The 12,595-nt window shown below is 43.5% G+C and overlaps 1 protein-coding gene across 3 annotated transcripts in view; it reads left to right on the top strand.

Annotated features, from left to right (window-relative positions):
- The window catches only part of CD99L2 (CD99 molecule like 2), a 497,554-nt gene that overhangs the window by 328,285 nt on the left and 156,674 nt on the right, over positions 1–12,595 (top strand). For 2 of the 3 annotated variants that reach the window (XM_078688659.1, XM_078688657.1), the window contains one exon: positions 1,797–1,838. The exons of the other annotated variant lie outside the window; for it this stretch is intronic. In XM_078688659.1, coding sequence (XP_078544785.1) covers positions 1,797–1,838 — 42 coding nt within the window. The remainder of the gene's footprint in view (positions 1–1,796; positions 1,839–12,595) is intronic. 3 annotated transcript variants of the gene reach the window in all.

The following is a 12,595-nucleotide window of genomic DNA, read 5'->3' as shown; positions in this document are numbered from 1 at the left end:
CCCTGAGGAATCTGTTTAACAGCTGAGTTATTGGCTGTTATGGCTTGGTTGGGTCATGTACTTCTCATTTACCTGCAGGTGGTTGATGGGCTTGCTATTCTATTCAGTGCTTATGACTATTGATGAGGATCCCCTGGAAGAGAAGGATAAGTTACTTACCTGTAATCCTAGTTCTCTTCAAGGGGTATCCTCATCAGTCATAAGCAACCCACCTGCCTCCCCAGGTAAATGAGATTTGGTACTATTACAATCTTGTGGTATGCAAATAACAACTGACCTAACTGTCACCCCTGAGGCATGATGGGAAGCCTGGGGGCATGGCTGCCTAAAAGGCACGGTGCCAGTTTTTTGTTGAAAATGGTTTCATTTTCTATGCTATTGTTTTACAATGCAGCCTGAGGGCTAACAATGTCTATTTATAAGCAATTTTCAGGATTTATGAGTGATTTTACTCATTAAAACACAAAGTTCAAGGGTTATTTGACCTAATGTGTTTTTTGTTTCCTTACTAATTGCAGTGCATGTATATGTGTTTACATTGTTTTAGCCTCAGTTGTGGAGCTGCATTGGTGTGAGAAAAATGATATAAGTACATACATATATGTGGAGCGAGATGTATGTGTTTTTTACATATATATTTTTATATTGTTTCCGGGGTCCCACACATGGGCGGGAATATTCAGTGCTTATGACTTTGATGAGGATACCCCTGGAAGAGAACTAGGATTACAGGTAAGTAACTTATCCTTACCGTTCTTCTTTTAAGTCACACACAGTAAGTAGAGTGAGTGGCATAAGAGATTAAATGGAATTTTGCTAGTAGCAACAATTCAGATTATATTTCTAAAAAATTAAATATCACCAGGGAAGAATCCCAACTGTAAATTTTGAGGTCACAGATTTACATCTTGCTTATTAAACGTGTCATGGTTACAAATATAATGTTGCATCAATGCCTTGTCTCTTGCCAAGCACACTGTTGTCTCACTGGCTCCAGATACAGTGGGTGAAGCAACCTATTGTCCGAACCGATGCTCAAAAGTCATCATTAAAACTCATAACGTGAAAAATGTTTAATCTCATCCTGGTTCAAGACCCTTAATTCTGTCAGAAACCTGTCTATGCTTTTACCGTAAAGTTGCACCACATTTGCAGGAACCTAACTTCACCTGCTATGTCCATAACTTGGCAACACTCCAGATGTGGTCTCCAGAACTGAAAATAGTATGCGGAGTAAAGTTCCCATGCCCTACCTTATAAAGATGTTGCAAGTCGCGACGACTTTTGTTACTATGTAGACGAACGAGGCTGAAGTAATAGATTTTTGTAATGTGAATGTTTTTACATTGTTATTCCAAAGTGCGCTGACACATTCCTGTAGCACTCTGATGCCAAGCGAGAACAGGCCAATTAATTCTGGTGCTGGTGGTTTGTGTTAGCAGCTTTTTCTTTCTCACTAAAGACTTTAGTTTCTAAAATAAAAAATTCACATTCTTTTTGTAAAAATATGCATTATGTCAGAAAACAGTTGTTACCACCACCACATTGTTTTACCACAAAGGAAAGTGCTAAAGATGTAACCGATTTTAGAAATGAAATCATTAGTGTCAAGTCACGTCTGCCCATCCATCTTTTATTGTTTTGAATAATGAGTATTTCTTTTAAATGTTTTTTTAGTGTGCACTCACTACTGAACTCGATACAACTTTGTGTTGCAAACAAAATGCCTTATAAAAATGTTCGTCCAACAATGTTACATGTTATGTATTTAACAATGGTAATAAATCCTATTCCAGGCTCCAAAAAGACAGATAGCACCTCTGGCGGTACAAAACCGGGTAAGGCCTCTTCCACTGGCTGCAGCTCTCCAGCTGTGCACTGCCCTTCTCTTTGGGCCTCTGCTTCCAGCGCTCTTGACTCGCTGGCACTCACTCAGTGTCCTGTTGCCTAACCCATTCTCCTGCACGGGCTGAGAGGACATACTACAGTGTAAACCTTTGCTCCTCTTCCTACCGATGTAACTCCTTGCTTTGTACAAACCTGTTGAGCTGCTTCTCCTTTGTGCATGGTTTTTCTTACTTTTCTCATTCATTAATGATAATTAACTGGGCGTCTGCATTCACTGCTGTGTTTCACGTCACATTGAGAGATGGGACTAATCCTTTGTTTTAAAGTTAATTGCATCCATATTTTAAAGTTTAATTCCAAAGATTTCTGCTAAAAGTGTATCGGAGGCTGGTTGTGCAAAGCCAGCAGTGAGGTTGGAAGGGGAGGTACTGTGAGTGTCCGTGGGTGTGTGAATCTTGAGCTCCTGTGATAGACATCTGGTGCATGGAATCTATGAATCTGATGGATACTTCTACCTGCAGGTTCCTCATCTCTTAAATCACTCAAGGCACAAGGATGGATCCCGAAATACTGCTCTCCTATGCTGGTTGGTGGCATTCAACTCTGCCACGATGCTGAACACCACCACGGAAGTGACATCACCAGATCCATACAAGCACCACCGTGGCACACAGATGTCAATTTCTTTTTTCTGCTTCCATCAGCATGCCCTGTTCGTATTATCCTTCAAGATAATCGCTGATCTGCAGTGCTGTCAGTATATAACTCCCTAGATAGCCTAAAGTTAAGGTTTGAGCCATTTCAATCCTGCCACAAGTGGGTGTCGATTGCGGATTGCCAGAAGGTAGTCTTGTGTTGGTAGGGGCCAAAGCACAAGGTCGTGTGAAAAATGCAGCCTCGTACACATAAAAGTCATGGAAGAGCAGGATGCCAAGTTGTCCATGGGCATTCCTTTGCTGAACATCAGACCCAATTTTGGTACTGATCCAGGAACGCTCCTGATCCACCCTCTCTCTGTTCACCAGCAAATCATCCAAGACATTGAAGGATAGATCGGAGGAGATATTCTTTGGTGTAGAGTAGGCACTCCCTTTCATGCATTCAGTCTATAGAACGGTGGCACAAGAACCTGCCTAAAGCTTTGTCCTATGTGCCAGACCCTGCACTGTTCCGCAGCCTTCTCAAAGGTGATGCTGACATTGGTTTGCCATGCTCCCACTTGTGCACAGTCGGGCCTCATGGAGCTGCCGAGTCCCCTGACTGAGCTTCCACAGGAGTATATTCCCTCCGTGCCAGTCTGCCTTGCTTGGCTTTTTTTAGTACTGTTTCTGCACCATGCTTTCACCGAAGGCCTCACCGGTTGTACCCCTACCAGCGCCACTGTCTCCGATAGCGAATTTTCTGAAAACAAAGAAATAGTGATATTCTCTAAATGCCGTGTTCAGCAGTTAGTGGAGGAGTCTCATTATAGGCTCTTTACAAAGGACCACTACTATGTTTGGTTCTGTAACCTATTTGGTTCTGATTCAGATGCCTGGAATGGTACCAATTGACAATGATAGGAGTGGGGTGGGCAAACTTCTCCCTCCTGCAAACACTGATACCGTTAAATATTTGGCCCTATATAATGCGAGGAGGCTAGATATTTCTCTCCACGTGGCCATGGCATGCTATACGCCATGGAGTCCATGCTTTCATTGATTGAAGCTTTAACGCAGCCTATTCTAATTTTAGGGGTCAAGCCATCATTTGCTCCAGCTATGTAGCCCCAGGTTGACCCGCCCATTGCCAGCCGCTGGGGACCCACCCAAAGTTCCTGGCAACTCATCCCTCAACAGAGAGTCTTGTAGTGCAGACATCTTCCACCTCTAGGCAGAACCTGGCTCCTTTCCTTTTTCTCTCCTGGCCAAAGATCGAACAAGTCATTTATAGAGTGATGCGTGGTGTTGCGACTGAGTATAACAGCACTTACTCACAAAGAAGAGCAGTTTCAACTTTTCCAGGTCCAATCTGGCACTTCGGGAGATTAAAAAAGTGAGGGATCTAAGTGAAGATATGAAGTATCTACGATAAATATTGTTATCTATCTATACTAATATAATAAAGAGAGAGCCCAAACCTTTGAGGCGGGTAATCTCAGGAAGCACAGCACCAATCTCAACACCCAATACAGCGTTGGAAAGGGCAGTTGCAGTAGAAGGACATAGGCTATGCACACGCCCACCATATACATTTAAAAGGTAAAAGAACCGTGCCAGCAAAGTAGTCCCTTGTGGGCATGTCTGCATTGTGCTGTGGGCGTGTGCTGGGGGCGTGACAAACGCTGGGGGCGTGTGGTACGTTCCGCCCATCATGCCATGTCTCATATCGTGTGCTGTGGGCGTGAGCTGGGGGCGTGGGCGTGTGCGGGGCGCGAGATTACGGAAAGCGAGCGTTGTGCCCAATATTTCATTGTTTTTTCTTCCCAGGTTCTGTACATTCCATCTCCGGGTGTCCACCCTGCTCCCTTTAAATACCCCTGCACCCCATAATCATAACCCACCCTTACTCCTTAAAATACCCCAACACCCTTAAACACTAACCCATCTTAACCCTATAAATATACCCTGTACCCCAAAACCCAAATCTATCCCTAAACCCTAAAAATACCCCTGTACCCTAAAACCCAAACCTAGTCCTGAACCCTATAAATACCCCTGTACCTCAAAACCCAAACCTACTCCTGAACCCTAAAAATACCCCTGTACCCCAAAACCCAAACCTAGCCCTGAACCCTAAAAATACCCCTGTACCCCAAAACCCAAACCTACCCCTGAACACTAAAATACCCCTGTACCCGAAAACCCAAACCTAGCCCTGAGCCCTTAAAAAACCTCTGTACCCCAAACCTACCCCTGAACCCTAAAAATGTCCCCTGTACCCCAAAACCCAAACCTAGCCCTGAACCATAAAAATAACCCTGTACCCCAAAACCCAAACCTACCCCTGGACCCTAAAATACCCCTGTACACCAAAACCCAAACCTAGCCCTGAACCCTAAAAATACCCCTATATCCCAAAACCCAAACCTAGCCCTGAACGCTAAAAATACCCCTGTACCCCAAAACCCATACCTATCCCTAAACCCTAAAACTACCCCTGTACCCCATAACCCAAAACTATATCTGAACCCTTAAAATACCCAAACACCCCAAAGCATATACCTCAGTACCCCAAAACATATACCCCTATACCCATACTTACCTTATCCAAACATTTAAAAAAAAAACATGCTTTTACCATTCATGCATTTACGACGAATTTCGTTGTAAATGTATGCGTGGTAAAAGCATATAAAATGTAATGCCATGTGTTATAATGGCATTGCGGAGTCATGGTACTTTCGTAATGAAAGTATGCGGAGTGATGGTATGCAGAAAGTAAGTTGCAGAATAATGGGTGTTTACCATCCCCCGGTAAGTACATTGGTGGCACGGCAGCCCACATCTCCAGCAACATACTCATATTTTTTCACCACCGATTTGAAAAATGCACAGGTCTCTCTCATTGATGGCCAGCACCGACATACACTTTTAGACACACCTCCCGCCACAAGTTCTAGAATTGCGAACTTTAGAGCTGGGGAGCTACGTTCGAATCTCTGCATTGGCTCAACATTCTGTGATTCCAGGCAAATCGCTTTGTCTCCCCGTGCCTACCACAAATGAATGTGTTCTTCTGTAATGTAAATTGTGCTCATGCCATGTTGTCGAGTTCGCGCTATATAAAATAAAATAAAATATAAAATAAAATAAAATAGGGAAACTTGAGTTCACACACTACTGAACGCGCGCTCTTAAGTGCATCAGCAGTGCACTGTGAATCGGAGCGTTTCACAGGCCTGTCACAGATAAGAAATGCTATCAAAACGAAATCCTACAAAACAATATACTACTGGCCGGCAGCAATTCATACCCGGACAACATCGGGACGGGCTGCTAGTTGAATATAAGGAACAAGATCGTTTGAGCTATAGTGGCTGCTTCTAAAAGGTTTGGATAGACTTTGACTGGACTTTGTACTGCTCTCTTTCTCAGTTAGTGGGTTAATTAGTGCAGTGCACCACTGTTGGTTTTTCAGTGTAGATCTTCAACATGCTCTGTTTGCCATCACACCACGCATGAATAGTGTGTAGCATAATCTGGTAAAAGCACATTTGTACTTGGAAGTTGCAGTCAAAAGGGGACTGGGTTTGTACTCAGTGGTAGCAAACACTACCATCTGTTTCTAAGGCTCAGGAGTATAGCAGGAATAAGTGTTTCTGTTCTGGTTGAAACTTTCCAATTTGATAGAGCTGGTATTTCAGAGAAGTGTAAAGAGGTATCTGAAGAGGTGCAACATCACTTGAACTGAAAGTGGATATGGCTTTAGAACGTGTTTGCTGATGTTTTGAGTAAAAGGTTTCTAGTATTATGTGGGCTGATGAGCAGTGTTCAAAGTGGTTAGCTTGGGCTTGGGCGACTGAGGAAATCGGACACCATATCCAGTACAATGAATTTTTCATTGTGTTGAGCCATTTATTGCATGATGTGGTATTGTTTTGGGGAGTTCTATATTGTGTGTTTTTTGTAGGAATATCCAGGTTGGTGCTCCATCTAGTGACATTCTTTTTTTCCCCAAACACTGACTACTGGAGAATTAGTTCAGAAATGTTATTTTTATTATTTATTAATATTTGAGCCCCATGCTGCACCAGGACAGTTATTTCTTATTATAACTTTTCAATTAAATTTTGGGATGCCAAGAAAAGAGAAAAGTGGGAAAGTGTCTTGAGCATTAGATCGCTGCAGTTTGTGGTGCAGACTATGGGTGGCGGATATCCCGTCCGACGAAATATAAACCCTGTAGGTTAGAATTGGATTTATATAAATCGTATAGGTTATAATGGGATTTATATTTTGGCCGATAGGATGTCTGTTACCGTTGTGATGGAGTAACCCGTCCGGCAAGATCTAAATCAGGCCTTTTAATTATGAGAGCAAAGCTGCTTTATTGATGCATCGTTGATGTGCGGAAGAGCAGCATGTCTCGTTGCATCTGGCCCTTGTGAGAAGAAGATGGAGTAGAAGGACTGAATGAACACGAATGTTGCTGAAGAAGTCTGATTCACATTACGGTTTCAAAGTGGGCACTGATAGTGAATAGTGTGCAGAAAATTTCGGAGAATCCTTAGTAGGGCTCCAGAGGTAGCACGTTTTGACCAGACTGTTTTAAGCATAATTCCTCATTTTAGAGTATTTTTGTATAGAAGCAGTGCACCACTGTTGGTTTTTAGTTTTTATTATATTATATTATTATATTTAATATACTAGCACATGCACCCTTCTTGCTTGCCCCCTCCCTAACAAAGAGGGAGAGATCGCCGTTTCGAAACACTCTTGTTAGAAAAGTAAGTGTGTGTGTGTGTGTGTGTGTGTGTGTGCGTGTGTGCAGGGATGTCAAAACACTACAGCATTTGCTTCAGACCTTGCTGGGCCATCGTTTAGGTGCCGGGTGTTTGAAAATGCTTGGGTCTTTATATTCTCAAGTACTGTTTGATGCTTTGTGTGTCCTAACTTCATTTTCAAAGTCACGCTAAAAGTTGGAGAAGGACTTCCTCCTACCAATTCATGTATGGCTATTTTCCGTCCTTCGTTTTACAATGATATCTTTTTTCTCTGTTATTTGTTATAAGCAAATGTGCAAGATATAATATTCATAATCACAAAGATTTGCAAACGTAAAGTGAAACAGGGTGAACCAGACCCTGATTTTAATGATATTGAAATAGGAGGAGTGTGTGCTGGTGGGTTATTGTGTGTCTGGTGGTTGAGTGGGTGAGCCACAGGTAAAGGAAAGTGCTGGTCACAGGGAGATTTATGTTCCAGGTGACTCAGTAGTCCTTGGAGATGATTGACAAAAGAAAAACCGAGCATGATGCCATTTTTTTTTCTCGTTTAGAAAATGTTTTCTACCAGAAAGAATAACAATATTTTTGTGGGGTTTATCGAGTTTGTTATTGCAATGTAATGTGCAGCAGTTAAGAGGCAGCGTGATCTATAAGGTGTTGTTATCTGACTTGTTCCCACAGCATTTTGCGCACGGTATTGCTCATTTATAAAAATAAAATGAAGAGTCTAAAGACTTGACAGCACGATTCTGGGGCGGGAGGGGGGGTGGGGGGAGTATACTAGCACATGCACCCTTCTTGCTTGCCCCCTCCCTAACAAAGAGGGAGAGATCGCCGTTTCGAAACACTCTTGTTAGAAAAGTAAGTGTGTGTGTGTGTGTGTGTGTGTGTGCACACACTCAGTTTCCGGTTCTGGATTTTTTCTGACAACCTAATGCTTCGTGGGTGTTGAAGGCTTGTTTTGGTTCTATTGAATTTATTAGAGTAATACACCTCACGGCAGTGAGACGATCAACAGTATTCGTGATTACATGGAAGGATCTGGTCACCCTACTTCCTACCAACATTACAACTTAAAACATTTTGTGCACAGAAGCTAAAATTGCAAAAAAACGTTGTCCGAACCGGACACAACATTATACGTGGTATGGTTATTTAAACTACAATAATTTCCTTATTATTTTCTGCACTCTGGATGTTTCAACATAAAATCTAGGACTTTCATAAAATGTATTATTCCGATTCATACCTATATTCGCAGATTCGTCGCCTCTTCTCTAGCTTCTATAGCTTCAGGCATCAGACTGGTTCTGTAATGTTACATGGCACACTGGCGTAACGAAAAGTGAGGGGGCCCCCTCCGGGCTCAATCAGGAGCTCTCCCGGCCAGAGTTCAGTGCCGAGGGGGCCGTTTGGAGCTAGAGGCCCCCCGCACCGCATGGGCTGCGGGGGCCTGAGTTACGCCCCTGACATGGCACCTTCTCAAGTATTCTACAAGAGTTTTGTTTTATCGTACTCACACCCCTGAGGAAGGGCAGTTGTTGCGCCAATTGCATTGGGTTAAATTATTCAATGTTGCACTTTGAGGAATGGTCAATGCCCATGTGTTTTGAAGAAAAGCCTGGATAGGTATATGTTGAGCTTATGGCTGAAAATAGAATTATGTTTACGTTTGGGCTAAAACGGACTATGGATGAAATTTGGAGGAAATACAATGGATTAATAATGAAAAATAGTGTTGGAGTTTACACGAATAGGGGCTGCCCAAAGAAGTGGACACGGGTGTGGGGTAAATGGAATGAAGCTAGGGGCAACTTATGTGAGCCGCCACACACAGAACTCACACCAGAGAGTAGCCCATGAAAGACGTGATCCTGCTGATGCCGATAACTTGACTAGTTTAACAAGACAGAGGTGCGGCGGGTGGTATGCGGGGTGGGAGAATCAGAGGGGCTTATACTGTAGTAAAAATGTCCTAAGATTACATACTGTTATGGATATGAAATTGATTAGCCTTGCTTGCTGGAACAGGAGACGACTGTATTTGTGTGATTTGTTCTCAATGCTCGATCACTTGAAAATAAAAACTGTTTTAAAAAAAAAGAAGAAAGAAATAGTGTTGGAACTTAATGATTTGTGAGTTGATCTCATTTCATGGCTGTGCATCCTGGGTTGAGACCAGACATCATTCCAACATATATGCCAACTACTCATGTATGCCAGCATTTGATGCTAACCGACTTCCCCCGTTACCTCGCACCGCCGCCACAAGTGACGTGGCATAGCGGCATATAGGCTTGTGAGCTGATATCCGTTCCTATCTCTCCCCTCCCATCCATACTGATCCAGAGCTCAGCCCTCTACTTTGTCCGGTTCCAGTTCTTAATCTGTACAACAAATAAGTGCCACGTCTCTCGTGATGAGGCCACTGCGGCTTGCACCACACATTGTCCCTGCTATGCAGCCAATGATAGTAACAACACAATTACTTACCCTCAAACTCTTACAAGTGTGACAATTTAGCTTATTTCAGGTCCCCATAGCTATAAGAATGGCTTGGACGACCAGTGGAAGTCATTTTTAATTATATTAAATTAATAATTAACTGTTGTTGTGGTCATCTCTAAATTAGCCAGACAGCGCCACCTTGTGGCAGACTATCACAGGTGCCGTTGTTGAGAATTAGGTGCCGGTGCAACCGCCAGCTCAAATGAAGCACTAGTTTTAAAGTATACCTGATTCTTGTTCTACAGAAAGTGTGCCAAGAAAAATGTCTCTCCGAAAATGACAGGCTTCAATCATCTGATTCCTGCGTGACTGCAGGAAACAGATGTCATCACAGATCTGCCTGATGTTTGGCACTGGTGACCAGAGTCTAGGGAAGAATCAAGGTGATGCAACATATGCTGCCTGATGCACCCTAATGCTACCAGGCAGCGCAAGGAAGGCAAAACTATATATCACTGAGCAGAAAAATTGAGTCTGGTCTCACTCCTTAGGGTCTGACCTTCTCCAACTCCATTGGTTTCTCTCCCGATTATGGTCTCGCTCAATCTTCCCGACGGCCCCCAGCGCCTAGAGACCCTTACGGGTGATTGTGCGCTTTACAAATGTGGATTATTTATTATTATTAAAGTCTACCACTTCGGGCAAGTCGAGGTTTAGGCCCAAGACAAATCATGCCACAGGAAACATCTGGAACAACGAGGACAGAGCCACGAGTTCCGGAAGCCTCAAGCCAAACAAGGGTTTGGAAGGGTAGGGAGTGGAGGGGTTCAGGGTAGATTTTAGGAGGTGGTTTTTAGGGGGTGGGAGGGGTTCCGGTAGTTTTTAGGGGGTGGGGTGGTGCAAAGTAGTTTTTAGGGGTTGTGGGGTCGGAGTAGTTTTTAGGGGGTGGGGGGTCGGGGTAGTTTTTATGGGGTGGGGTTTTGTGGTAGTTTTTAAGGGGTGGGGGATTTGGGGAAGTTTTTAGGAGGTTGGGGGTGTATTTAGGACTCCGGGGAGATGGAGCGGGGTGGTAACCTTATTCTCGAATAAGCGTTTACCATGCATGCCTTTACCACAAAAATTAATGGTAAAGGAACACGTTGTAAAGGTAGGCGGGGTAGAGGAAGTCAAAGTTGCGACATACAACCCACGCCACAACACAAGCCCAAGAAGTCCAAGAGGGGCTCATCTCCGTTTCAGTCCTTCCATACCAGGGACATGCCATGCAGTCGGCTCATCAAGTCTGTGAGCCTCACATTGTAGGCATTGATCTCAAAGTAATAGGTGTTTCAATAGGGCACTCAGGCTTAGGAAAATCACAAAATTCGACATTTCTTAAGTTCGAATGCCTTGAACCCTAAAGTACCTTCTAGGAAGACATGTACACAATAAGCAGCCTTGTGCAGAACTGTATCTTAATAGTGCTTTGAAAAGTTGTATAGTGTGATCAAAGGGTAACTCTGAAACTGGGAACAAGTTTTAGAACATAACAGGATCCACCAAATAAATGAGGAATACCTTTTACTCTAGATGCTTGTACGTTAAGGCGTGATTTCTGCAAGACTGGATATGGTTCACACAATCAGTTTCACTCTAGAATGCAGAGGGTACAATTTAATTGAAATGGATGCAGTATCCATACAAGCCAAAATTATTGTTGGATGAAGAACATTTTGAACAGGGACCTCTAAATGTGTATAGTTATTTTTTTCTTAAGAAACTCATGCATTTTTATAGGTCTAGAAGCTCTCTTGTACTAATGTGTTAAAATGTCAAACTTGTCAGGCAGTAATTTCAATAGTATGTGTTACATAATTCGCTTTCATTACATACTAAGCCACATAATTTGACATTGATTGCCAAATAATTAAGTCACCCATGAGCCATAATTTGAACCTCCACTGCCATAAAATTCCAGTGATCCTGACTGTAGTAGTAAAGCCATGCAAAGGCTACACTTTGGAAGGTAGGATTTCATTATGACATTGGAACTTCTGTCACAATCCGGGGTCGAAATTTCACATTTTGTGCAGTTGGATGCGGGCACCGGGCCTCACTTACAGACTGCATGAGGGTGTCTGTTGCTAGGTACTTAATTGGGTACAAAACCAACACTAAGTAAGGGCTGTGGTTCAGCGGCAGTGCTTTAAATGGGCCGGTACTGAGTACCAGCACTTTTTTATTTTGAGAAGGAGAGTACCTGCACCTCTCAAGGGAGACGTAATACTTTTAATTCAAGTGTACCTGCACTTCTCAGAAAGAGGCAGGTACTCTGATACAGGGCACCAGCACTTCTGTTATCCCATTTGAAGCACTGGTTCAGCCCAGTGCTGGTCATTTTTAGGTCGCGCCTGAGCCAGCGCATGCGCTTCTCTGCGAGACCTTTAGTGAGTGGGTTTTCAAAGTGCTACCAAACGCTTTTGCTCGCCTCAAGCTTGCGGTTACGCACACACGCGCAGCCACCATCCCTGATGCTCTTTCACACCAGCCACTTCACGTGCTGCGCCTTCTGGCTTTCCTCTTGGCCTTTAGCCGTCACTCTCCCTCAGAGCCTCCTCTCTGCCCTCTCATTCATCCACTGCTGATCCTCTCTCGCCCTCTACATTTGATACTTTCTTTTTTTTTTTTCTGCCACACGTTTCTACCGTTCATTGTTGTTTCCTAGCCACACCCCGCCTAGTGTTGTCCCTCTTCATTACTTTCCTGCTTCCCCCATTGCTCAACTTTAACCGTCTCCCCTCATCTTACCCCTCTCACTGCTTCTCCCTCCTCCTTTCACTCCTACTCTCTTTCACTGTTGGCACACCTCTCCTCCTTTCTCCGGTGTCATCC

The sequence above is a fragment of the Lissotriton helveticus genome, chromosome 4_1 (assembly GCF_964261635.1).
Source record: "Lissotriton helveticus chromosome 4_1, aLisHel1.1, whole genome shotgun sequence".
NCBI lineage: Eukaryota > Metazoa > Chordata > Amphibia > Caudata > Salamandridae > Lissotriton > Lissotriton helveticus.
Note: the sequence above shows the minus strand (reverse complement) of the source record. Positions and strands in the feature narration are given on the sequence as shown.